Source organism: Etheostoma cragini, chromosome 2 (assembly GCF_013103735.1).
Source record: "Etheostoma cragini isolate CJK2018 chromosome 2, CSU_Ecrag_1.0, whole genome shotgun sequence".
NCBI classification, from domain to species: Eukaryota; Metazoa; Chordata; class Actinopteri; order Perciformes; family Percidae; genus Etheostoma; species Etheostoma cragini.
This window is the reverse complement of record NC_048408.1, coordinates 16472952-16500411: the sequence shown is the minus strand read 5'-3', so window position 1 is coordinate 16500411 and position 27460 is coordinate 16472952. Positions and strand designations below refer to the sequence as shown.

Genomic DNA, 27460 nt, shown 5'->3' with positions numbered 1-27460 from the left:
TAAAGGAGCAAAGCCAATTGTTTCTGGAAGTTTAAATTAGTTCCCTTTAATGAATAAACCAGTGGCGCCGGATCGGCTAAGTAAGAGGTCAAGGGATTACCTTGACGCAATCGCCTTCTCTGGCACTCCACTTCAGTCTGCTTCACTACGTCCACGGCACATGTGTTTCTCCTAGAACGTTAACTCATCAGGCAAAAAAATCTGAGTTTAGTCGATCTTTTTTCGCTTTACCTGAGCGAGGGGATGCCCTGCCTCCAATCTGATGCGCTGGAATTCATGGAGTCTGACAGTGCGACCACCGGGATATCTCCTGCCACTGGGACAGAGAAGTCCTATATCAGGGAAGCAGTGACTGAGCTGCCAGTGGTGAGGGACATGGACTGGTTCTTCTCCCCGCTGTGGAGCCCTCGCTCCAAAACGCGCAGCAGGTTTGGAGGCGGCGGAACGGGCCAAGTGGAGGCATGGCTGGATGATCACTCCGATTTTACGAGGGCTTACTTTTTACGCAGAGCTTCCGAGTAAGATATTTGACACTAAACCCCTTTACATCTGATAACTGCATCTATGAATTCGTGTAGTCTATTTTAAAAGTCATATATGACTGTGATAAAAACAGTTTTGACAAAAATGTGTGCGTAATGACATAGTACTCTTTGCTAATGACTGTAAGCCAAGAAAACGTGGCCCTAATTATTATTGCATTGGGGAAAGGTTTCCTCAACAAAATGTATTTTTCAAAAGATATTCTTTATGTTGTGATTTGTGCTTTCCCAGCCAATCAGCTATCTGTCTTGTTTGTGACATCAGGGTCAGTGCGGGAGAGTCCCCAATGCCCAGGTTTCCCAGGAGCAGCTCTGACCACTCTGACCTCCCCAGGAAGGCTCATCACCGCAGGACTTCCTCTCCATCGACCAGCTCACACTTGAACATTTCATCTTTGATGGACAGTCTCAAACCCCTTGCCTTCAATCTCAGGGCCCCTGAGTGGATGGACAGCTCCAGTCCAGATATATTGGGCAGTTACTCCCCTTGTTCTCCATGTTCTCCTCGCTCTTCACGCTGCTCTTTTTATTCCAACCGTCCTCTTTCTCCCGTTTGCCCTTGCTCATTAAACTGTCCTCACACTCTGTGTCCCACTACTACAAATACTGCAGCCTGTGGCAAAGCTGAGTATTGCCCATGGATGCTGGAGCTCCTGAAAGGAGGACTCAGCTGGATGGGTTCTTTAGCAAAGCTCTGCCAGGGTGCTGTCTTGCACGCTGGGGAAATCCTGGCAGCTGATTGTTGCTCCCTGTCTCTGGTAAAGAAAGACTGTTGTGGAAGAAACACCTTGGAGGAGGTGATTGCCCTGACAGCATTAGGGTGCTCAAGCGAGGGTAACCTCTGCAGCCATGCACACCTGGAGCTGGTGAAAAGTATCATGGGATGTGTACTGGCTACAGGGTCACCAGTAAACCTGAGAGATGCATCAGAGGTAAACCTTCAATCTGACACACTAGTTGTAGTCCTCATGACTCTGTAAGCTTTGCTTAACATACAACTGACAACCAAGTTGTTTAACTAACAACTTGGTGTGTCAGTCTGTTGTTTGTTTTAATCAAAGTTTTCAACAAAAATAGAACATGTAGGGCACATGTATTTTAAATGACCAATGAGGACTGTGTACTAATGAGTCGCCCATTTCATGATAATGCGTTTTTAGACGGGGACATGGTTATTTTTATGTTGTGTGGGCGTGTATAAGGGAATCCCAGATGACGCACCTGCGTCTAATCCTTTTAGGAACTCCTGATTAATCTCTGATTATTGAGAGGGGGATGTTCTCTACTATGCAGTACTTTTCCTTACACACACCTGCGCAAAGAGAAAAGACAGCATAGCTCACTTAAACGCTTAGAAGAGGTGCAACTCCTCACCAACAATGTTATTAAGAAACACTGCAAATGTCTGGCACAGTTAGCAGGTAATCATCCACTAAGCAACGTTGAGGATGGTTGGTATCTAACAACCTGTGGGGCAGTATTGTTCAGTCAAAGAACAATATTGACCATGTAGGGAACAGGCGTATGAATAGAGTCAAATTTGGGTAAGTGTTATAACCTGTTTCCTCAAAATTGCATTAGCTCATAAGTCACACAATGTTGCAATACACATATTTTACACACACAGATGTGTTGCGATTACGGTGAGTATATATAAGTGATGGGATGCTTGTCTGCAGTGATATGTACTTACATGTCCTTTGTTTATTTCCTCAGGATCCCAGATTGCATTTAGATGAAGATCAATCAAAGATTAGGACAGTTTTGAGTGTTCCTATAAAGGCCCACAGGGGAGAGGTAACATTTGTTACTATTTTTCAATTTTTTTCAAGACTGTATGATGTGTGTTTTTGCACATGCCTTAATGCTTAATCAGTGTAACTATTTGGATCCTTCAGTGCGGTATTGTAGAGGTTATGCAACAGATTGCTTGAAAGCAAAACGTGTTCTTTTTGCGGCCAGGTGGTCGGTGTAATTATAATGATCAACAAGAGAGATGGCTGCGATGGATCAGTTTCTGTTTTCACCAATATGGATGAAAAGGTGAGGGATGGGAGGTTTGGGACTGTTACTACAGGGCAGCAAAAGCTCTTGTCTATTGTGTAAGACTTGTTATGTGATGTATGTCTCCAAATTTAATGCTAACTATATATAAATGTACACGTTTTGTATAGAAGTGACTAATAGCTGTTTGCCAGCAATACCTTTCAGTTACAATAAGATTGAGTTGAATTTTATTGACCAGGTGTTGTCAAATCATATGGATGTGTTGGGGATGGTCCTGGATAATGTCCAGCTGTATGAAAGCTCAAGACAAGAGGCCAAACGCAGTCTGGTAACACCACCAGAGAACTATATGAAATTTACCTATTTCTAGGTATGTATAGATGTCTTATGTATTCTTATCTATTTGTGTGTGTGTGTGTGTGTGTGTGTGTGTGTGTCAGGCCTTGATAGAAATGGCACAGGTATTGTCAATGGAGCACTGTTCTTTTGAAATTCTGCTGAGTAAGATGGCTGCCACCATCATGCCCTTCACACGTGCTCAGTACTGCACCATCTTCATCGCTAGCCAGCAGACTTCAGTTGTGGAAGACCAGGTGCATGATCCTGTTTGATCCGTTTGAATTGTTTTTGATAAATTCATATCTTTCCTAATGTACGTTATTTTCTGTTCCTCTGGTGGTTTTTATTTCAGGTTTTCTTCTCCAGAGTGATCCACTTGGAGTGTGAGGAGCTCGGATCAACCTGCCAGATCTACAGAAGGTTCTGCCTATTGCTTGACTCATAAAGACAAACAAGGATTATTGCCTAGTCTATAGCTGACATAATTTTTGCTTATAACAACTTTGTAATTGCTTATATACATCAATAAAATTACATTTTATTCATCTAAATTTAGACATATTGTTAATAGTTCCATGTCATTTTTCAGGCAGCGTGACATCAGTGACATCGACCAATCATCTGCCCTTCAAACTCTGGTTGCTATGAAAACACTTAATATGTCGAAGAGTTCTGAGGGATCACTAAAGAGTCTGATCTGCTGCCCCGTCAGAAATGAGAGGTCTGAAAATGTTATTGGTAAGTCTCTTTGTTACGGTTGTAGGGAATTAGAGGACTCAAATGCAGAGAGAGACAGGCAGGCAGGAGAGTTTGTAGTTGAGGGTTTATTTGACAAAAGAGTCTAAATAAATACAGGGATCCAATATGCAAAAACAAACAACATCCGGAGTAACCAAGGAAGCAGACAAAAAACAAAGTCCAACAATAAAGAATAGTCCACAGAGAAAAGCATATCCAAAAACAGGAACAAAGAGGCTACAGGGAAGATACACCACTGAACAGGAGCACAAAACAAATAATCTGACAACAGAGAAGGGGAACACCAAGACTAAATACAAAGGGTAACGAGGTAACAAGAGACAGGTGACACAAGGGCTTGGAAACAGGTGAAAGACATCGGACTAAACAATATGGCACGGAAAACAAGACTTATTCCAATAGAGAAAAACAAGACTTTATCACAATAAAAAAGGAAACTGAACATATACAAGACACTTACAAGAGATCACAAGACAGAAACTACAACATAGAGCAACCAAGGACCAAGACTCGAAACAAAACATGAACAGAATGAAACAGAACATATGCAAAACAAGACCAAAAATAACACAATCACAGAGACAGAAAACCAGGCTTAGAAATTAAGACAGGAAAACAGACTACCGTAATAAGACAAGACGAAACACCTAAACCATAACACTCTTTTGACTCATGATACATTATTCATCTGTGTCTGTTGCACTTATGGTATCATATCATAAACTCTGGGCTTCCACAAAAAACTTCATGAACTCTGCCTTCTCTAAAACACAGCAATATAGTCATTCTTGCTTGGCACACCTAAACCTACCTGAAAAGAGAAGTCAGGTACTAGTGCGATTAAGACTATTAGTAAAGGGATTGATTAAAAAGTATTATGCTTATGCTGCACAACTGTCCTCAATCCACGTCTTTGTTGTCATATAGCGGTGTGTCAACTGATGAACAAAAAGAGCAGAGACTCAGATGAGATAGAAGCCTTTAACAGATATGATGAGCGTCTACTAGAGGACTTGTCGGTGTACTGCGGGTTGGCTCTGCAGTATGCTCAGGCTGTGCAGATCACTGAGGAGCGGAGGGCCAGTATAGAGGTCACACAGGAGGTGGGAAACCCAGTTATTCTACTCACATCTTTAGCTTGCAGACAAGAGAATTTATTCAGGCAACTTACAATGTGTGTATGTGTGTTCTCTCTCTTTATCTTAGGTTCTTGCCTACCACATCACAGCAGCAGAGTCGGAAGTCCAAGCATTGCAGGTGACTCATGACTTTGTTTGCTAGAAATGAACCCTTTCTGTCAGTCTGGTCTAGCCTTGCTGCAACTCCTGACCTCTCTGTGCCTCATTAATAGAGTAACATACTGTACATGTAATACATAACCAATTTTGACCAGAACAAAGACAAACTCACTTGTCTTCTTTAATTTCCTTTACGCACACTAACTTTTCATTTTGTCTGAAGCCACATTTTTTCACCACCTAAGTCACTCTCCTTGTTGTTCAATAGTCATGTAATCACCCCTCAGTACACAGCAGGTCAGATTGATAGTCTTCAATCCTAACAGATGAGAGTCATGTACCAAATGAAAGCTTTTAATTAGCCTCTAGCACTGCCTGAGAGTGGCAAAGCTGATGGTGAACTTACCCATGTTAAACCCAGATGGTTTTCCTGCTGTGTAGACTTTAGTTGTGTTTGTGGGTGTATTGTTGTTGATTGATTGGATGTAAATTATACATGTGTATATTTCAATTTTTTTGTTTTCAGGAGGCCACTATTCCTTCTGTTGAATCATTGAATATTCTAGACTTCCATTTCTCTGATTTTGGTCTTCCAGAAGACCTGACCACTCAGGCCACCATTCGTATGTTCCTGGACCTCAATTTGGTGCAGGATTTTAACATTGATTACAAGGTAACTGACCAAATTAGGCTTCATTGAGAGAGTAGTAGCCAAAGAAGCCTCTATGAAAAAATGGCAAGCATATCTCTCTTTTAAAGTGAAAAGCATAGTAAATTCAGAAAATTCTATTGATCCCTCTTTAGTTATTTACCACCTCTTATAATGTTTCTTTCCTCCAGAGTCTCTGCCAGTGGGTACTGACCGTGAGACGTGGTTACAGGAACAGCGTGCCATATCACAACTGGAACCATGCACTAAGCACTGCTCAAAGCATGTTTGCTATGCTCATGGCCGCAGACGAACTCCAGGTTAGTGCATCTTGTCTGCGTCCACATTATGTGTGTTTGCCCATGTGCATGTATGAAAGCCTACACTACCAAAACACAAATGTGTAAGGATAAAAAGTCTCAGTAAAATGTATACACCCCCTGTATACCCTAACAGTTACATCGTGTTGATGAACATCTACTGTTGTCTGTTTTTTGGTTTTTAAGGTCAATTTTAAAGTTTGTGGAGGTGTCATTCAAGGACAGCTGGGTTTCTCCAGTAAAGAGCACTTTATATCACTTGAAAGAAGATTCAATTGAGACTCCCCAAAACCTCTTTGCTGCTTTCTATGGGAATCACACACCAGCCTAAATCACTACTTGTGACCCCTGTTGCCTTCTTACTTCAGGCTCTCTCTGTTAAATGTTTTTTGTCCTTGATTCAAGAGCCTTGAGCTATCACACAAAACACAAAATGTTTGAGTATGCCTTACTTTCTTGACAGGCTGACTTCAAATTGAACACACATTCATGTAGAGAAGCAGGGAAATAACTTATTTCTCTCTCTCTCTTTCTCTCTCTCTCTCCATCTCCTCTCCATGTTTTTGTTTGTATTTTTAGACAATTTTTTCCCGTCTGGAGATTTTAGCACTGATGATAGCTACTCTGAATCATGACCTTGACCACAGAGGAGTCAGTAACTCGTACATAGAAAGGTAAACACAATACTCCCCCTCCTTTCATGCTTTGTCAATCGTATATATTTGCTCAAAGAATTCATCTAACCCATGGCTATGTACATGTAAACCAGTAATATACTGGTAATATGTTCAGTTGTTGGTAACTGTCTTCTTATAGTCAGCCAATATATACATATATCTCTCTCTCTCTCTCTCTCTCTCTTTCAGGAGTCAACAGCCTTTAGCTCAGCTGTATGGACACTCTTCTCTTGAAAACCACCACTACAACCTATGCCTCTTCATCCTAAACAACACTGTAAGACTCATCCAATGATCTTCACATTACTTTTAACCCATCTCTTTTTCTCAATCGTCACCTGTTTCATCATATCCAACCACTTGTAAATCATATAGTACTGGGTTTTTCTCCAATTAGCACACTTAATTGGACCCAATTTCTGTCCATCTATCTGTCTCTTTGACTTGATTCCTTTTTAAATCAAACTTTGCAGGACACACATGCACACCTATTGTCAATGCAAAATAGTTAATATAAATGATATATAAATACACTAAAATGGAATTAATTAGATGGTAATCTGATAGATTGTATTATGTTTGCTATAGATAACGATTGATTGTGTACATAGGATGACAATACTTGAAATATCTCCTGCTTGCTTGACAAAATTAAAAATGGTTTTCTTGATTCTTGCAAAATGGCATACTCTGCAAAAGCTGTAATGGTGCCAGAAATTCTAGAAATAGAAAAAAGTTTAATCAAAGTGTAGACACTTTGTTGGCATAACAAACAGCTTGTTACCATGCCTGACTATCTATGCATATATCAGGTGGTCATAGAGGTGAAGTCTTTACTTTACTTCGCTCTCTTACTCGGTCGATGTCTCTCTCTCGCCCTCTCCCAGGGGAGTCAGATTCTCAGCGGTCTCTCTGCAGAAGACCACAGATCTGTACTACACATGATCAAAAGGGCAATCCTCGCAACTGACCTAACTGTCTACATGGAGTATGTTAAAACTGAAAATGTCAAAGTAGCTGGAGGTCAACTCTTTTGTACATCTTGTTTTAACCCCCTTTTCTCTGCTTGTCTTTTTAGGAGAAGAACAGAGTTCTTTTCTCTCGCCAAGAAAAGGAGAGTGAACTGGAAGAGCGAGAAACAAAAAGATTTACTGAGGTGAGAATCAAATTGAGTTAGAACCCTGGACATACAGTATGAAAATGATATCTATTATGGAATGGGGCAGTGGACTATTCCTTTAAGAAATTTATTCACGCCACAGGTCAATGTTGATGACAGCCAGTGACCTCTCTGCTATCACAAAGCCTTGGCCTGAACAAAAAAGGGTAGGCCTCATAAAAGACTTTTATTTTTCTTTGTTTATCTCTGAGTTATTTTTGTGTTCATCTTGACCATAACCTAACTTTTCCTCCCAAAACAGATTGCCAAGCTAGTTACCATGGAGTTCTTTGCCCAAGGGGACAAAGAGAAAGAAGAGTTCAAAATCAAGCCCATTGTAAGTATTACTAGCAGGATTTTGTCCGGTTACATTGTCATCATTTTAAAAAAGAAATCCGTATTGTTTATGGTAACTATCACATTTTTCTTACACTTGATTGTATTGTACAATAGGAATCACATTCAAAACTGTTTTCACCTCCCTAATGCAGCCTTGTTAATGTTAGTTAATGTGCAGAACAACAAATACACATAGCCAGTTTTTACTATTCAAACACATTGATGGTACTTTAGTCACATTGGAATATGGGGGATTTCTTGTTTGACTAGTTCAGCTACTCTTGGTCTGGCCTTCTTTAAATAGTCCTAACAGCCAGTTTACACTTTCTTCTGACCAGGACATAATGAACAGAGAAAACAGCACTCGACTGCCATACATGCAAGTTGAATACATTGATGACATCTGCTATCCACTGTACGAGGTGTGTTATTTCTGCAGGTGTTGCATGTGTGTGGATGAATGCATGTTGCACAAGCATGCATAGGCCTATGTGTGTTTGTTTGTAAGGAAAAGAAAATCACAACATTGTCCTAATACTGTTCTATTCTCGTATCCTCTATTTTCCACTCTTCCATCACTCCAATCATCACACTCTTTGTCTCTGTCTCCCCCAGGCTGTATCTAGACTGTTCAACACCTGCTCCCCACTGCTGAAGGGTTGTAAGAAGAACAGAGAAAACTGGATGCAACTTACTGAGACAGCAGATGAAGAAGATTGTAAAAATAGTACTTGTGTAGCCCTGGAAACACATAACAACAATGAGGAAAAGACACAGACAGAGGAATAGAGGACTAGACAGAGGAAAAAGACACCTGCACCTGTTTGTTGCCCATTCTGTCGGAGACATCTTGACTAAATATTTTGCGTAGTGTCCACACATCAGAGATTTTTGACTACTAATGTGTTGGTATATGCAACAATATTTTCTTATGATTTATTTATTGGGTTTTCAGGTTTACAATGTTAAATGTAATTAAACACCATGTTGTCAATTTACACATCAGATTTAGATGTCACATTAAACTATGCAGTACAGCTAATACAAGGGCGCCCACAGGAGACAGTGTACAATACGCAATGCTACAATAAAAACATGCAAGGAAAATATGTATGTATGTATGTATGTATGCAGGTACACACACCCACACGTACTTATATATATATATATATATATATATATATATAGAGAGAGAGAGAGAGAGAGAGAGAGAGAGAGAGAGAGAGAGAGACACTCTCCAGGCACATATTTGTAGCCACTAAAAATTAGATTAGATAGATGTGTTTTCTGTATCATAGCATAATACTTTTGATGTCTGATAGTTAGTTTTAAAAAGAATTCTTGTGCCAGAAAAGCCAAGGACATTTAATACACTGATATTGTTGCACAGATCGCCATGGCAATTTCCTGTGTGGCTGAGATAAAAGTACAGACTACAGACAGACAAAATAACCCCCTTAGTATTAAATGTATGGATGGATCGCTCAGTATTATAAGATAAAAGATTAAACACATGTAGCTCTGTGGGTATTGGGCAATGGGCTTGGGTGCATTAAGGCAATGTAGTTGCTGTCGCGTTTGTCACATTGGGCAGTTGGGTTCAGGGGTTGTGCGGTTAGCTAACCCAGCCTCTCGGGGGCACTGATGCGCTTTAATGCGACGCAGTTGCTGCCGATTCCGGCCCGTAGAAGAAGACGTCGACGGAGAGACAAGAGGAAGAAAATGACAGGGCGCGCAAAAAGAAAACCCAAATCCAGTCAGGTAATATTACAATCTTTTGACCCCCTCTGTTGTGCTGCAGTTATATCCGCTTAAATTGCTGTTTTGGCAGGCAAGGAGCTGTGCTGCGCGTGGTTATAAAGGAGACAAAGCAACTTCTGTTAAACGCTAAAGGGCAGAACTGTTTGGCACGGTGTGTGTGTGTGTGTGCAGCAGCGGTCAGACGACAACATGGCAGCAGCACTGCTGCCCAGTACTGCAAAGCGGCTTGTTCAGTGGCGTCCACAACCAGCTACACGCCCGGTTATAACATACCATTTCGATGTTTGTTGCATTAACACAAATCCGCAGCGCTGATTCGTGGAACACACCCGAGTATTGTAGTTAAGTAACGTTTGTAGGTTGGTCTGTTGTAGGAAACACCGCTGTGTTACCTCCCTCTGCCGGGTACAAAATGCAGAGCACTGAACACAGCTCCACTTAAAAGGGATAGTGGAACCCATATGCTATGCAGTTGACAGTTTGTTAATACCAATACAACAACCCTCCAATAAACCCTACCTTATTGAGGGCTGTAATGATCAGCCTTTGTTCTAATTTAGAGTTCACCTTGGTCATTTTGTAGTCTGTAGTTTGTGATGCTGTTGAGTTTGAGTTTTTTTACTTAGTTTTATTTCATTAACATATTTTAGATCACACACAATCATGAACACTAACATCCCTTGAGTTGACAACAAGTCTGACGTTATACACAACCAAAATGTTGTGTATAACATAGTTGTTTTTCCTACAATACATTTCTTTTAGGAGTCGGGTACAGGCAATGGGGATTTGAAGAAAGCCCGCACTGATGAATCCAAAGCCGTGCCAACGTCAGAGGTGGATTCAGAGCTACGAGAGGAGGTAGTGCAGCTGTACAAGCTTCAGATGCCAGAAGATCTGTACCACTTCTGGGACTTCTGCAAGGAGCTTTGTCCTGACAGCCCCCGTGGTATGCATCTTGGTATAGAAATACTGATAGGACAATACAGTACAACTGACATTTAATCCTACATTTAATTTAATACTACTTGTCAAAAAGATGTACCGTGTTCTTCTAAACAGCATTGCTAATTCGCACTGCAAGTTTCCATGTCCCAAATTGACATCTTAAACTGTTTTATCTTTTACTTTTTATGGCCAGCAGTCAGACAATCCAGGGGTCTCATTTATAGAACTGTGCATAGGATCTTTACTAAAAGTATACATACGCCCAAAAGCCAAAAATGGCTTACGCCAAACATAATTCAGATTTATAAAATTGTGCGTACGCACATCTGTAAGCGTTGTTCCCGTTATAAATCACAGATTACCCACAAAGTGTGCGTACGTGAATCAGCCTCTTATCCTGCCCTGTACACGCCCGTTTTTAACCATAAAGAGTCAATGCAAAGCCCCCTACAAATACTGATCAGTTTGTTAATGACCCTGGCAGTTCTTTTGTAGGATCAAATCATGACAACTGGCTGGGAAAAAGCAATAAACCTCTCAGACGCTTGGTAATTGCTTTTAAATTAAATTAAATCATAATTTCGGCCCGTTTTTCGCACAGTGTATGGAAACCTGATCTATAGACCTCCTATATTAATAATACTGTCCAGCTCAAGGACAGCTTTGAGATACCAGACCAACATGATAAGGTATATTATTGTATTATATCATAAATCATATCCAAACAAGCCTTAGTGATAAAGTTGCAGATTATAATATTTATTAAAAAAAACACTTCCCGGTCTTTCATTTCCCTCTGTAGACTGGAATTGGTTGCCCCCAATTCAGTACACAGATCCCAGAGCACCGCTTTAGGGATATTAAATCATAAAGTCATGGTTGTTGTCCCTAAAGTTTCTTTCTCTCCTGATTTTCCCATTGGGGGTTAATCCTCCTGCTGCGCCAGCAGTGCCATCATGCAGCATTACGCACAGGGTTTACAGCAGTAACTCTATGTTTAAAACAATTTGTGACGTTAACACCTTGCCAAAATCACAGCATCAACTAGTGGTATCTCCCCCCCCCCAAGATACAATTTGAAGCAGAAATGTAATAGGCAAACACACTTTTCTTCATGCAGGTCACAAACGGCATTAAAGTTAGGAACAATAACAAGGACATTAAGGGTAAAGATTTCACGAGAGCTTAACAGCTGTATTTTCAGACTTTGACATTTAATGATATATGCACATTTTAAAGACAGATATTAAATTATTTTCTGCCGTTATCTGATGGTAGGTTTATTAAATGCTATCCTGTACTCCATGCAGTCGGGCCATCTCATCCTCCTGCGGACAATGTGACGGTGAGACAGCGCCAATTAAATATTAAAAACCGAGTTTTGATTAAATATTTGAGTTGGATTTTACAAGGTACTTAAAGTGAAATTATCGCTCCGTACAAGCACAAATGACACTGCTGGATTTAATCCCCATAATAACATGGATGATATAGAGTGAAAATGAACATGTCGATTGTAATCTTTCCAGATTAATAAAATATTTGTTAATTTTCGTTCAAAAGTGGTGCTGTCCATCTTTCAGCAAGATGCAAACACTGTTAAGGGTTATCAACATAAGCATACATGAGTCTGCAAATCAAATATTTAAATCCTACTCACAAAATATTGTACAATGAATGACCATACCAAGGTAAAGGAAAGCGACTGAAAGAATTTGGTTTCTTGAACATTTCTTTGAGTTTTTTTTTTTAGTTCAAAGATGTGGAAGGTAAAACTGTATATATACAAGATATAACGATATAAGTATCAAAACAATCTGTCAAAGCTTGATTTGCAGAAAGTGTACTCAAGCATTTGACTGATGTCTATACATTAATTTCTGTATCATTGAATTCTGTTTTTCATCTTAATGTATATAGGTGCACTGAAAGACTCACTGGGTTTGCAGCTGGTTGGGCCCTTCGACATCCTGGCTGGAGCCAACAAAAACTCCAAGAATCCTCAGCCTAACTTCCACATTCACTGGAGGTATTTATACGACCCGCCAGAGTTTCAGACCATCCTTCTGGGGAGTGAAGACAGTCAGCGTCACATCGGCTACTACAGGTATAGAGCACTTGTCTGAAGGTGTGGGATCTGTGCTGAGCCAGTGTAATCGCTTGTTTGACGATTCTGTAGCTTCCACTAGAGAGCCCTTATCTTGGCCTACTAACAGCTTCTATACCAGCTACAGTGATAGACATGATTTAGCCAGTGGGGTGAGGGGTGCATGATTAGTTCTGATTTACTGAATGCTAATGTTCATCGTTCTCAAAATCCACCAGAGACTCTCCAGACTCCCTACCATCGTTTGTCGGAGAAAATGAAGCTAAGAAAGGCTGCACTATCACACAGATGGGAGACAATGTGTTTGCCGCTGTCCTGTGAGTACTAACCAGCACATATTCACCATACAGAAACATATTCTATACTTGTGATCAGTTTAAAAAGGAAATATTGAATCTCACCATAGAGTTAATCTGCATGAGTCATTAGAAAAGTAGAGGGCATGTTATCTTTCTGGCTATGGCATGTTTAAATTTTGTGGTACATGATCAAATTACAAGATGAGCACACTGACACTGCAACTTTCATTTCTCACCAGTAACAAATGGTGAGTATGCATTCCAGTAATCAGGCACGTACAGACAAATATTTATTCTGACCTATGTCAGTGTAAATAGTATCGGGACTTACAATCTTCGTTCACAAGACCTTTTCCTTCGGTCTGTTCCGACTGTTAGAACTGAGCTGGGGGGAAAGGCGTTTAGGTTTGCTGCTCCCTCTACATGGAACAAGTGACAGAAATCCGTGAAACCTAATGAGCTGGTCTTATTGGTCACTTTTAAGAGGATGTTGATTCACTTGAAGGCAGCAACATCTGGCTGTAGATGTTTTGCCTGATGTGTTAACCCATGTATTGTCCTTGGGTCAGATTTGACTCATTTTTAAACAATGTCTTTAACAGAGAAGTGGGTTTCTTTCAAACAAATCAAAGAAAGAAAAAAGACAAAAACATTGGGGGGGGAAAAAAAAAGGTTTGAAAAAATAATTAATATAAAAAAGAAATATATGTAATTTCAAAAAAACTAAAAGTTGCACTGTTGACAGGAAGACAACACAGGAGTTAAGATCCGGATTGACTTTGAAGGATTTGCTGTTTCAGTTGTTTTGTTTTTAGTGTGTTTGTATATTTTGTGGTTGTACTGCTGCCTGTCTTCGTCCTTTATCTCAAGGAGCCTCTTCCTGGTTAAATTAAAGAAAACTTTAATCCTTAGGGATGACTTTCCTTGCGGAAGTCATCCCAAAGGGATTAATAAAGCTAATTCTAAGTCTAAATAAAAGTAAATAACAATATAAAGCAATAATAATGTTCAGATTGATTTTCACTTGCTCAGATAAGTGATCATAAAAGGTGATTGGTGCACCTACCTATTGTGATAAAGTGCCTATTATGTCTTTGATTGCCTTCACAATATTCAATATGACTTCTTTTTTTTTTTCTTTTTCATCACGCGGTCTTTTTCCATTAATGACCTTTTACCCACTGTTGATCCCTTTGTCCCTGCCTCCGTCAGCCTGTGTCTGTTGAGGAGAAGGAAAGAGAGGGGCAGCAAGAAAGCAGGGGGAGAAGCTTTGGAAAGGTTAGAGGCCCAGCTGAGAGACAGGGCAGAGACTCTGGGCTTGTCTCTGGAGCAGAAGACCAAAGGCATGAAGCAAAGGGACAAGAAGGTAACTTATACAATGGAATAAACAGGACTATTATCTATTGGTCAGTTGTATTAACAACTTGCTCATAGCGCTCCTAATTTCTACCTCATACGTTATGCTTTGTCCATCATGACTTTAAATTCCTTCCCCTGCGGCAGTGTATCAGTTCAATACTCAATATAATATCTATCTATAATAATAATAATAATAATAATAATAATAACATTAATAATGTCAATAGTTAAATAAGTAGAGCTATGTTTACCAGGTCATTTCTTAACCTATTGTTACACCACAGGTGGTTACCAAGACGTTCCATGGTGCCGGCATCGTTGTACCTGTGGACAAGAACGATGTAGGATACAGAGAATTACCAGAAACAGATGGTGAGCTTATATATTGTGTGTTATACCAAACCTTAAAAATGTGTATAATTCCTGGTATAGATCCTATGAGTGAATACTTGATATGTCTTTTTCTCCCTCCTCTATATCCAGCTGGTCTCAAAAAAATCCTCAAGGCAATTGCCGAAGCTCGGAATGATGAAGAGCGTGTCAAGGCCTTTGGACCTCTCCAGGAGATGATTACGTTTGTTCAGTTTGCCAACGATGAATGTGACTACGGCATGGGATATGAACTAGGAATGGACCTCTTCTGTTACGGATCACATGTGAGTCTCACAAAGTGTTGCATACAGTGCCAATTTAACACTCACATTCATAGCGCGCAATTATGTTATATAAATAAACGTCCATTACATTGAAGCCATTGCCAAAGGTGTTAATACAACGCTATCAGCTCCACAAAAATCTCTCTGTATTTCTCTCAGTATGGCTAAATTTACAAAAAGGATGCGTTTTACGCCACCACTGAGAAAGGACAACCGCAACGTTCAGCTTTGGGTACGAAGAGGACATAAAAATAACAACATAATTACCTTTTCTGAAGAGTCCATCGGGTTTTTTAATCTTCCGTATCGTCCTTGACCTATTAGCTGTGTAGAGTAGTGGGGGTGGTAGGATCACAGAAGGCTTGCATCATGTGGATTCACCAACAGTAGTGTTGTCATTACTTAAAATTCCTCATGGGGGCGACAGACACTACGCACTATAGCTTTAGACATACTGTATAAAACCAACTATTCAGACAATTGAGATATGGTTACTTTTCTGTATGCAAAAGCATGTTTTTCTGTGAATAAATCTCTTCACAGATGGTTTTTCAGTATTTTCCATTCTGCACAGTGCTTCCTCAGCGTCTTGTGACATCGGGTTAGGTGCACTTGGTTTTGCGATAGTAAAGTTAACGCAATCCTAACAATTTGGGGGATTTAAAGGCCAAAAAGTTAGGAAACCACTCCTTCAGGCCATGTAAAAGCCTGAAAGTTGCAAAGCCACTAAGAAAGAATTGCATTATTAATCTTTGGTTTCCTGACTCCCCCCAGTATTTCCACAAGGTTATCAAGCAACTTCTGCCAATGGCCTACAGCCTCCTGAAAAGGAATTTGTTTGGGGAAATTCTGGAGGCCCACCTTTCCAGCCGCAGCCACGACAACCTAGACCAACTCTCCGCGCATTAAAAAAGACTCAAACATCCACTCCAGCTCAAAGCTTTTCCCACCATGTGTCCTTGTCTTCTGTTTGTCATTGTTCATGTTTTTTCGTGGTTCTGGTGCTACTGTCATTGATTGGAACATTTTAATGATAATCTTGTTTGTAAAATAAAGTTATTTTTTATATATTTACCTGTCCGGTTTTTGTATTCAAGGCCATCGCAATATATCCTTTTATGTAATGTGTTTAAGTCTTGAATAGTTTGGCCACTGCCATGATAGGCAGTGATCATGTAAAACATTGCTTGTAGGACGATATTGTGTGATACCATGCAGTGGAAACAGAGGGCAGTGTTGCATATATAAAATAAAGAAAAGCATCATCCCAGGTGCTTGTAAAACATATATCTCTAACTTACAAGTTGAGTCAGCATGTCCCATAGTAAAGATAAACTCAACATTCAGTCATCAAGCATTCACACTGATTGGGGAAAAGCTTTATAATGTGGCCTTAGGTTCTAGAGATGTCATGTTTTCATGTCTTTTCTTAGATGTGATAAATTGTGATATGATACTTTAATTGGAACTGTTATTTCGAAGGCCATGCTGTTAGAAAAGGGAAACTGCCATAACATATTTAGCAATGAGTTGCGACACAACAGAATCCTCAGGAGCTTGCTCCCTTTTCCACTTAACCATAGATGGCCCGAGATTTTGATAAAACAACTTTAGGCCCTTCTAAGTTAAAAGACAGAGACACAAGATTACATAATAATGGAGACTTCAGTTAATTTTGTACTTTCACTGTACTTACTTTGTACTTCATGGAAGGTATCAAGCAGCTGGTAAGCAGTGAACCTAGGGCAAACCCCTGTGGTATTGTAAAGTCTTTAAATCTAATATATTTTTGCAAACCATTTAAAAGTATGTCTATCTTCACCAAATTTCTCTGGACTTGTAGAATAATTACTAAAGACTGATGTAATATGCTATACTGTGTCCAAAGTTATTGCTTTCTGTTGCTATTTTCTAAGGCACATTCATTAAGTTATAAAAACTTATTATGGAAAGACCTTGGTCCTGGATATTTGATGTTGGATGCTCACCAATACAGATTGGATAGTCCTACACCAGACCTATCACAGTTCATGTCCAAACTGTAACCATTACAGTGACAACAGGCTGAAAGTAGTCTGTGTGTGTGTGTGTGTGTGTAGTAAATATTTTCTAAATCTTTGAAAAGAAACCGTACCAAACGTTCCTTCATGTTGGAATTAGCAGAATGAATTAAGTTGTACTTAAGGCAGGGAAACATTATAGTCTTAGTCTTAATACAGGTTATGTGCTTTTGGAATAAAGAAATGCATGCAAAACAAGTTATTTGACAGTTGCTGCACCACTGGTCAACCCTTATTCCTGTATTTTTATCTTGTTCAATTTAAAGAGAAGGTAAATTAGAATAGTATCTAACTTGAAACAGTATAATTCTACTGTCTATTGAACATGATTTCTTACTCTTTTCCACCTCACCCTCCTCGAGTCCTGCTGGTTTTTAAATGCCTCCCAAGACAATGTTATTGATTTTTCCCTGTCAACCTCCATTAAATTTGCAGCTCAGTGAGGACACACAGGCCAAGGGTGGGGGCGTAAGAATACTAAGAAGAAGGAGCCTACATTATGTAAGTCCAACCCAATGTATCTGGGCTTTGATGATTTCATACCTGATATTAAGCAACCTTACAGTTTTCATTTAATTTTGGACCACACTGTTAACTTGCTGCTGCAGAAGCACCGACGGATGGGGGGGACACAAACAGGCAAAACAGGAGCGCACTGCTGCTTCTCGCTGGTGCATTCACGTGCCATTGGTAAAAACTGCTCTGGTCACAAAATGTTTTGATACAGACCTATACGTCTCTTATTTTAGAACAGGAATCAAGTGGAGCAGAACCATTTTTCTCAGTGGTAATACTTTATGAGTGCATATAATGTGACTTGTAACTGCTGTTTTAAGTGATGGTGCAGGCTATGATAAAAAATAACAAAACTAATGCAGACAAAAAGTTTTAAAAAAATAGACACACCATACTCTAACTAGTCACATACTATAAACCAATCATTACATAGTTTAAAATACTTTTATTATTTTTCTCGCCCCGTACAGATCCTATTTCAGCAAAGTGGAGTTGCAGTTTTTTATTCAAATTGATCATCCTAATCAAATTGTGTTTACAACATTCCCAACTGCCCTTTTTTTTTAAACCTCCTTTGATTGAGAATTAGTGATTCTAAACAGAGACACAGCAGTATAGGTAAGCCTACATGAGTTTTTCTTTTTCTTACACACATATCACCCTCCTCCCGGCCCACCCCATCCCACCCCGACTGGACCAAATAAGAAAGTATTACAATTACAGACAATTTTAAAGGAAGTACATGAATAAATACATATGATTTATGTGAGGGACGGCACGCCTTCAAAACTCTATCATGACACACCATAGTGGATTACTATAGCCAGGTGTATATTGTATATGGGTAATTCTTCAACTATGGTAGCCTACCACAGTTTCAGAAAATAAAAACATTTCTACAAACAGTTTTATAGTATCAGTTGGTTTCTCAATCTGTCTAGAAACCTTATATATATTGTAGCTAGAAGATAGAGGGGGGCAATCACTCCTCTGGAGTCATTCAGGATGATCACTTTCTACACCGGTAAGGCTTGGAGGTTGCTAAAGTATGACCTTAGAGATTCCGACTGTCCTTAAAGGCAACATTGATCCTGCGGAGTTTCGTGGAAGCGCATTCGCGCGTTCACATCTCCACACCACATACACGCAGGCTACAACAACACACCGGGAGCATCTCTGAACTGAGGGAGCGCTCGTTTTGGTTTGACAATCTGGAAGAATCACTGTATCCTATTTTGTCACATATCATAACAAACTGTTTGTGACGCCGCAGAATGATCCCGGGCCCGGCCGAGCCTTGTGGATTCTGAGGCCCCCCACAGAGATCCACCTTGCAAGGACCCCCACTGCCCGCGTCTGCGGACCAGCAGCAGCCAGCCTGAGACAGAATGTCAAAAAGCCCTGAAGGAAGTCTCTCCAGGCGCGGCGGCTCCGATGGAGACTTGAAAATGGCCTCTTCGAGCAACACGACTCCCGAGGGTGCACCTCCACCACCGCTGCATCAGAACCGTATACGGCAGGTGGGTGTCCGCAGCCTGCTGCTCTGCATTGACCGGCCCAGCCAGCTGTGTAACGAGCAGCCCAAACCGCTGCCGATGATGTGCAGTGAGGGAGAGCATTCAAAGGCGTCGCCGTGCTTAGCACGTCGGCCCTGGTGATATTCTCAGATGTTCTCAGATGTCCTCAGATGTTGCATAGTGTTCAGATTGGCTACTAATAAGAGCAAGCAACTCGGCGGAGAAAATGCCAGCTGTTTTGATAAGATACTAAAATTGTGCTAGTTGTTATGCCCGTCAAAATAAACACCACCAGACTTGCGCTGACTCCATTAGTCACTATTACAGGCTGCAGTAAGGAATGTTTACAACTTCATATACAGCCTACCTGCCACCACTGTAGGTTTACTGTTTACATGGGATATGTCCTTTGGTCAGAGGGTGGGTATCCCTGTTGTTTTCATTGACCCTTCTGCCTCAAACGTGACATATTGGTACTCGTTTATCTAGGCCTAGTAACTTGAGTAGGCTACTGGGCTCTTGTGAATTTTAGTTGGCAGACTGTGTCAAACTTGAAAAAAAAAAAAACAAAGATAGTTCAATAGGCTTCTGCATGATACACACAATCTCACTTATTCACACACTGTGAAGGAGGCTATGTTTTTTTGTGGTTCCCCTTCAGCAATGCTTTGAGATACAGAGAGGGAGAGAGAGAGAGAACTAGAGAGTGTGTGTGTGTGTGTGTGTGTGTGTGTGTGTGTGTGTGTGTGTGTGTGTGTGTGTGTGTGTGTGTGTGTGTGTGTGTGTGTGTGTGTGTGAGTGAGTGTGTGTCGGGCTGGGATGGTTTGCCAGTAAGTCTGTCCTTGTGTTGACTGAAATTGTGATATCACTGGTAGGCTACTATGCAGCTTCTTATTCCTCTCCATAACATATATGTCTTGCTAATAACTATTTCATTTATATCTATTAGTATGTTTTCATAATGTATTGCATAAACTAGAGAAAATGAATGTTAAGTGTTACCACCAAGATCGAATTGTGTAATGTGTGTGTTTATGTATTCAATGAGAGTGAGTCAGAAGATGGTAGTTTCCTGTCTCAGTGCACTCTCCCAGGCTAATGTGATTCCAGTAATGGACTGTAGTGCTACATAGACACACAAGTACACACACACAGACACACACACTTAAATGTCTTCTTTTAGGGTGGGGCCATCGAGCTTATACTTTGATGCAATCAGGTTTTTTTCCATTTTCAGCATTGAGAAATCTAAACACTGAAAAACTGCTTAAACAGGTGTTGGTGTGCTCTTCACATACACAGAATAAAGATGAGCAAATTAGCCAAAGGTCTCTGAACTAGGGCTGGGCGATATGGATCAAATATAAAATCAAATATCACGATATTTTTGACCAAATACCTCGATATTGATATTGCGACTATCTTGTGGTGGTGGCTATTGGTGCCTTCACAAAATATTTAAACAATGAGATTTTGATTAATACTTGTCAGTAATGTTGATATAATCACTAAGTGGGTAAAGGCAAATAATAGTACAGTTACAACAGTCTGGCAAGTTTAGAAAATGACAAAACTCTACTGTAATGCAGCCTTTAAAACCAGGAATACACTTATGTCATATTACAATATTACAATATCCAAAATCTAAGATGATATCTAGTCTTGTATCACGATATCAATATACTATTAATATATTGCCTCTGTCTGCTTATCTTAATGTGCTCTACTGTATAATGAGAGTACCTCCCCAAAAGTTGATAATTTTTGTTAAACGTGTACAAATAAGCTTAATATTCACTCTCCTTAAAGCTCTTGGGTCTCTTCCAGTTCCTGTGTAAAATATCTGACTGAATGACTGAATGTTTGACTCTCCTCACCAGCTAGCTGCTACTTTGTCCATCTGCAGTTTGGTGCTGGGATGGTAGTGTCCATGGTTTCATCAGTGCTTTTTGAGCTAAGAGGCTAGAGAACTTTAAAGAGAGTTGGGTGAGATGTATGTGTTGGTTTATCACTGCATGTGACCTATTTCACATTACATGTAGTTATTTCATTCGTTGTAAATTTGAAAGAAATATTGATTAACAAAGCTTTAGGTACTTTTTGTTTATATATGTTACATTATTGTACCTTTTTAAGAAAATGGTGGCAGTTGTACTCCAAAATGTACTTTTAAATCTACCTTCTTCTGAGTGTGTAGTTGCATTTAGCCCTGTCAATATATAGAGACAATTACCCGGTTTTCTTAGGAATATCCACCAACCAGAACTTGCAAGAACTTACCTCTGACAAAAGAATTCTTTACAATGAAGATTGTTCAAAGCAATGTCTGTATTACCCTGAGTAAACAGGACATGTTTCTAGGAAGACACTATGCATGGCTTGATGCCAATTGGGGTTAAGTTCAAATCTATGTTACGTCTAAGTCTGTGATTTGGGGGAACTGATTCTGTAAGCTGGGGTAGACTCTGCGATAGAGATGAAAAAGATGAATTGATAGTTTACAGATTTACGCGTGTGAGGCAAAAAAGAGAAAATGACAAAGGGACACAATGTGATGTGAGGATTTTACATTCAGATCTAAAAATACTGCCTGTCTTTCTTGTGATTGTCCTGGAGAAGGACAGCTTCTACCAAGCCAAGTGGCAGTGTGTCCGACTGTGTGTGCTCACTGAACCTGTGTCATTGGGCATTTGTGTTCTGGGCTGGGTGGTGCTGAGCGATAGCTTCCTTTAGTCTGCTTTATCCTCTATCTGAACAATACAGACATTGCATCATCATTCATCAACCCTCTGTCTGTGCCAGTCCACTTTCTTGTGGTTGCATAGTGGATACTTAAAGAGCTCAGTTTGCAGAGCTCTATTCAGACCTGGATTGTATGTATAATGCAGTCTAATATTGGTAATTGAAAGCTCTGACCCTCCAGCCTTCAGTTGAGACATGCCGGCTACCTTCAGATACAAGCTCTCAGAGATGAGCTTCAATCCTGCAAAACACAAAAGTCTCTCTTCCCTCACCCTGTCTGCCACACACTCCTCTCCACTACTGATCCCTTACACTAAGATCCTGATATGCCAGTAGGTCAGATTTCACTGCAGCCTTTGACATTTTCATCTCTCTCTTTTATGCCTCTCTGTCTGCATCACTGTGTCTGCCTGCCTATCTGTCTATCTCTTTTTCTCCACTGGGAGTGGTGTGATGGGATTCTGCAGGAAGGGAGTCCTAATGGAGCCATGGTCTTCATTACATTACCTCTGAACAGACACACACACACACACACACACACACACACACACACACACACACACACACACACACACACACACACACACACACACACACACACATCTTCCAATGCATAATGTCAAATAGGAATGTTTAGCCAACTGGGGTCTGTGTGGGTGCAGTTTTACAGGGTGTATGTGTGTATTACACAACAGCAGTAGCATTACGTAGCTGTATTTACCCAAGCTGTCAGGGCACTTGCTTTCAGTGCTTACACAGAGACCTGTGAATGACCAAAGCAATTCAGCCACTGCAGTACCTCTACTAATGGTTACCAAATCCCATTAAGAATTAATATTTTTTTCCTGTGAAAGACATGCTGGCTCCATATTGTTGTTTACTGTATATTGGCATAATTTAGCAAAATATGTCTGTCCAGTACACTGTCCCGTTCTCTATATATAGAGTATGTACCAGCAACATCCTCATCAGAAACACTTGATTTCTAGTCGATATCATGCCGCAATGTCTTGACAAAACAAAACCCACTAAGTCACAATTGTTGTTGGTATGCAATCTTTGTTTTGACATAATATCATCTTTGAATGGGATGTTACTGTAAGAGCACTACAAAAAAAGTTGGCTATAATTTTTTTTACAGAATGGCTTATCTCATTTTATCAATATTGTTATCTTTTTCAGGTCTGCAACTAGATAATTTTCATCATTGATTAATTTGCTGATTCTTTTTTTTATTTGAATGATCTTTAATTGTTCCTCAAATGTCTTGTTTGGTTCAATCAACAGTTCAAACCCCAAAGATATATTCTATTTACAATTATATAAAACAGAGAGAAATCCTCACATTGAAGGCGCTGGAACCAGCAAAGTCTTGCCATTTCTGCTTGAAAAGTAAATCAAACAATTATTTGATTATCAAAAAACTACATTTTCTTTTGATCGGCTAATTGATTGATTAACTATTCTTTCAGCTCTGACCTTCTCTCTGTTGTTCTAAACCATGTCCACCGCAGCGGACAGAGTTGACCAGAAGAATTGACTAGGAAATATTGATATCCATCTCAGAGAGTTACCATATTTGGCTTGATACTCAGACCACCAATTACCAGGGAGCTTTGTTGACGGCTTCTGATGCAACAAGGCATATGATATTATCTATGGGTTTTGTATGAGTTACTGTGTAATGGGGATAATAGCATTGGAATTCCTGTTGTGGATCCAAAATCCTTATGGCCCATCAACATGTCTATATTTGGGAACAAACTGCGTGCCGACACTGTCTCCTGGACTGACCTTCTTGGCAGTCTAGTTGGGGTGGCCTAGTTGTATGTGAAACCATCTCCCGAACTGCCCTATTTCATCCTGACGGATGTTCGAAAGACTGTAGCATCACTTGTATCATAGTGTGTCATCAGCGTCTGCGCCAACATCACCATGCTTTTCTTTTTTCTGTTCATCATCAAAAGAAAACAAAGTAAAAAGTGACAAACAGATGAGAAGATACATGTTTTGCCAGTCACACTCTACACAAGGGCAGGTGTTTTTGGACTGGGAGCCATTTTGATGTTAATTATTCATTAAGGCCTTATAACTATTTCCCATCAGAAAGAGGGTCAGACAAGGGCGTGGTTGGTGATCAATGGACTTCTCAGAAGCCAAGCTCAAATACCTTGATGTAAATATGCTCTGGCTCGTCAGCTCCTTCTTAAGCTTCCTCCTCTTCTTCTTTCCCCACTGTCTCTCACTGTGTTTGAGTTGAGTAAGTGAAGCTTTCTCACAGGATAACACATCAAAGCTTTTCGCTGTGTTAACACACACACAAACACACAAACACACACACACACAAACACACACGTATATGTCTGAAAAACTACAGACTGTTTTTACCACATGCTGGGGAAGATGCTGTGATGCCATTTTCAACTCCTGTTGGAGAATTAGATGAATGCAGTTTACTTTTTCAAACCACCCAAATGCCTGTTTTATGTCCACACTCTTATGACCTCTAATTCAGGGATTTGTGTTACTTTTATCATGTCACGTTTGGTTGGCCTGTGATGTGGTCTGTTGATGGTCAATAGTCAGATTTTAAGATAAGTTATACATAAATCGACAATTGCTTTTTGTTCCAAGAATGATTTTTTGGCCATTCAGTGTTGTCTCATAGCCAGACTCAATGTGCTAAGTCAATTTGGTGACTTTTGGTGTCTTTTGTCTCTTGATACCAGGATATTGATATTGCTTAGCATTGATAGCATCTGCAGAGGGATAGCTTCTAGGCCTCTCTCTCATCTCATTAAGCACAAACTGACGTCATGTGTTCCCAAGGGACTTGGGCAGCACTTCAAAGAGGAAAAAAGAGAGCGCTGTAAATTACTATGACGGCCATTTACAAGGAAGTGGGTATCAAACTAACCTTCTTGTTTTACAGAGAAGGACTGTATATTGGTTATAGTTGCACACATTACATTTGACTGACACAGCTTTTAGATATAACACCTCATAAACCTGCTGTCCGTTGCGGGAAGGAGATAATTGATTTACAGGTGCAATCCGTTGCTTATTCTGCATTTCTAGATTCTTCTAGAGTCCTCATAGTTTGCTTTGAAAAAGGATGTTGAAGGCTGTGGTTCAATGTAGCAAAACACAATCAGTTAATGTGGCACTGCTGTCTGCCTGTATGGCTGCTGCCTGCCTGTCTGTGGAAGTGGGAAGCGAGGGTTGTTAGTATAATTGCAATACTGAAGGCTGATTGGAGCAAGACATGTTACTGGTAAATCAACAAAGTCACAAATCAGATGTTTCCATTTGTGTGTTACAACAGGGTGTGGTCTCCACACACACACACACACACACACACCACAATGTCTTAGCTGTCAGTCTCCTGTCATTACTCACTATATATGGGTGTGGTCTGATCAGGATTCTTAACCACCTGCTTTTTCTACACTTCATAGATAGAATTGATTCTGTGTAATGTGATTTGGTTTTGTTGCACACGGAGAGAGAGAAAGAGTGCATGTGTGTTACTTTATACCTCTGATTTACGGGGAGTTATGGACTGGAGCTATTTCTCTCTGTGTGTGTTTTTTTGTGTCTCTGGTGCTTCCACATGCATACAAAATTGGAGAAAAAAAACTATCAATGCTATTTTGAGTTTGAACGGGTTTCTGAATGTGTCCTGCCTTCAGTTTCCGGGTGAGCTGTTCGAAATCTGCACAAGCCGAGATCGGGTGGCTAACCGTGGCACTTGCTAGCACTAGCATGTTAGCTGGTTCTCAATGGCAAAACACTGCTACCACTAGTTCATCATAATCTACAAAAGAACTAATTCCATGTCCCTGTTCTGCAGGTATTCCACAAGTGCCCCTTGTTTGGGAGAAGTCTCCCAGCTAATCCTGCCTTGTACTAACCAAAAGTGATCTAGCTGATGTGATCTTACCTACTTACTGCACATTTGTGACTCCCAACAAAGATAGTATAGAAATGAGATGTATCCCTCTGTAGTTAAAACAAGTGAGAAGTCTCACTCTGTAGCTGAAACAGAGACCCAAAGAAAACGATGGTGTTTTTTGAAAATGAAATCATGGAAACCTATTCTGGTACTACCTCAAAATACAATTATGAACCTGAAAATGAGCATAATGGGCGCTGTAAAGCCTAAACTTAATGTAATACAGCATAACATTTCTCAACGTATAAGTACCTAACCCTTCAGAGCTGAGCTTTCTCTGAAAAAAAGCATGAGAAGTTGTGTGAGAAGTTGGTATGGTTCCTTGTGTCTTCTGTGCAGGAAGTTTCCTGGCCAGCATCTATTGCCTCTTAGATGAACTCCTTAGTGATACACTTGTTTTGATAGTAAGGGAAATGTATAAAGTGTGGAAAGTAGCTGAGTCTCTCCCGTCCACTGTATCTACCTGTAGTCCAGTGGTTGTCAATTTAGCCCTTCAGCTGTATTACTTTCAAGAAGACATTTCAGTCACTCACACACACACCCACTGACCAGGTTAAGCCTATATGCATCACTTAAACCAAACAGACGTAAGCACTAATGCAAACTAGCATTGCTCAGTGAGGACCAGTAAGGAGGGGGTTGAAAATTTTGGTCATGAAAAATGTATCCCATACATTTTTCATGCACACAACTAGTAGTCTAAATGAGTCATATGTACAGAAAGATCCTCCCTGCATGAAATATCACATGCATTATATGCTGCCATACGCTCATCACTAGCATAATTCCACTAGTCAACACTATATTTCCATTAGCAGGCAGACAACTCAAAAGCAATAACAGCAAAAACAAATAAGATAGTGTCTCCCAGGAGCACAGGGATAAGTTAGATAAACACATTAGTGTTTTTGTATGTTTTACCTAATTTACTACCATACATTACAGCTAATTGTGTTCTAAAGCATTTAATAGAATAGCATCCCACTTCCCAGGCAGCTACTGGTTCATTTTAGTTCATGATGAGTATGAGATGAAAATAAACCTGCAGAGACAAGCAAGTTGTGAATAGGCAATCCATCTCAGTGAACATTTCTTTTTCTTGAGTGGAGAGCAAGGAGTTGAGAGCAAGCACTGAATACAGAAATATTGCATTTTCAATATTTGCTGTTGGAAAACAATAAAGACAAATAAAACGAACAAATATACAGTACATTTTGAAACACATTACTTTGATCATATGTCACATTTAAAACAGCTACAAGCAACTTTTTTGCATATTCATACATGTAAATGTATGTGTATGTGCACATGATAAAGCACGAACATAAATACCCCAAACCTGCATACACATCAACTCACAATTTGAAGCACTTGAAAAGGCATGGGCAGGGATATGGTTTGGTTTCAGTGTCTCCCATATCTGTCTATCATCGAGCTCTAATGGGTCATGTAAAAGCCTTTGGATCTATAAAACGAAAAGCAGCCCATTAACCCATGCTGCCCCCCCCCCC

The 27460-nt window shown here is 40.1% G+C and overlaps 2 protein-coding genes across 2 annotated transcripts; both read left to right on the top strand.

Moving 5' to 3' along the window:
- The first annotated feature begins 129 nt into the window (after window positions 1-129).
- pde5aa (phosphodiesterase 5A, cGMP-specific, a) lies at window positions 130-9129 on the top strand. The gene is made up of 20 exons (XM_034858254.1): window positions 130-518; window positions 808-1474; window positions 2259-2339; window positions 2505-2585; window positions 2788-2877; window positions 2990-3142; window positions 3241-3308; window positions 3478-3626; window positions 4575-4750; window positions 4854-4904; window positions 5412-5558; window positions 5726-5854; window positions 6434-6528; window positions 6721-6808; window positions 7419-7519; window positions 7610-7687; window positions 7794-7857; window positions 7953-8027; window positions 8368-8451; window positions 8645-9129. Exons 1-20 carry the CDS (start codon window positions 244-246, stop codon window positions 8816-8818), a joined length of 2826 nt encoding a protein of 941 aa, XP_034714145.1. The 5' UTR covers window positions 130-243; the 3' UTR covers window positions 8819-9129.
- A 530-nt stretch (window positions 9130-9659) lies between these two features.
- LOC117936105 (histone PARylation factor 1) lies at window positions 9660-16072 on the top strand. Its single transcript, XM_034858894.1, has 8 exons — window positions 9660-9790; window positions 10556-10739; window positions 12659-12845; window positions 13064-13162; window positions 14357-14510; window positions 14788-14875; window positions 14987-15159; window positions 15934-16072. Exons 1-8 carry the CDS (start codon window positions 9674-9676, stop codon window positions 16066-16068), a joined length of 1137 nt encoding a protein of 378 aa, XP_034714785.1. The 5' UTR covers window positions 9660-9673; the 3' UTR covers window positions 16069-16072.
- Window positions 16073-27460: the final 11388 nt, after the last annotated feature.

Coding starts and splice junctions, on each gene's coding strand:
- pde5aa (XM_034858254.1), top strand. CDS start 244: ATGCCCTGCCTCCAATCTGATGCGCTGGAATTCATGGAGTCTGACAGT. Junction 2,340..2,504: donor TAAAGGCCCACAGGGGAGAG/GTAACATTTGTT, acceptor TTTTGCGGCCAG/GTGGTCGGTGTAATTATAAT. Junction 7,688..7,793: donor AAACAAAAAGATTTACTGAG/GTGAGAATCAAA, acceptor TTCACGCCACAG/GTCAATGTTGATGACAGCCA.
- LOC117936105 (XM_034858894.1), top strand. CDS start 9,674: ATGCGCTTTAATGCGACGCAGTTGCTGCCGATTCCGGCCCGTAGAAGA. Junction 10,740..12,658: donor TTGTCCTGACAGCCCCCGTG/GTATGCATCTTG, acceptor TAATGTATATAG/GTGCACTGAAAGACTCACTG. Junction 13,163..14,356: donor AATGTGTTTGCCGCTGTCCT/GTGAGTACTAAC, acceptor TGCCTCCGTCAG/CCTGTGTCTGTTGAGGAGAA.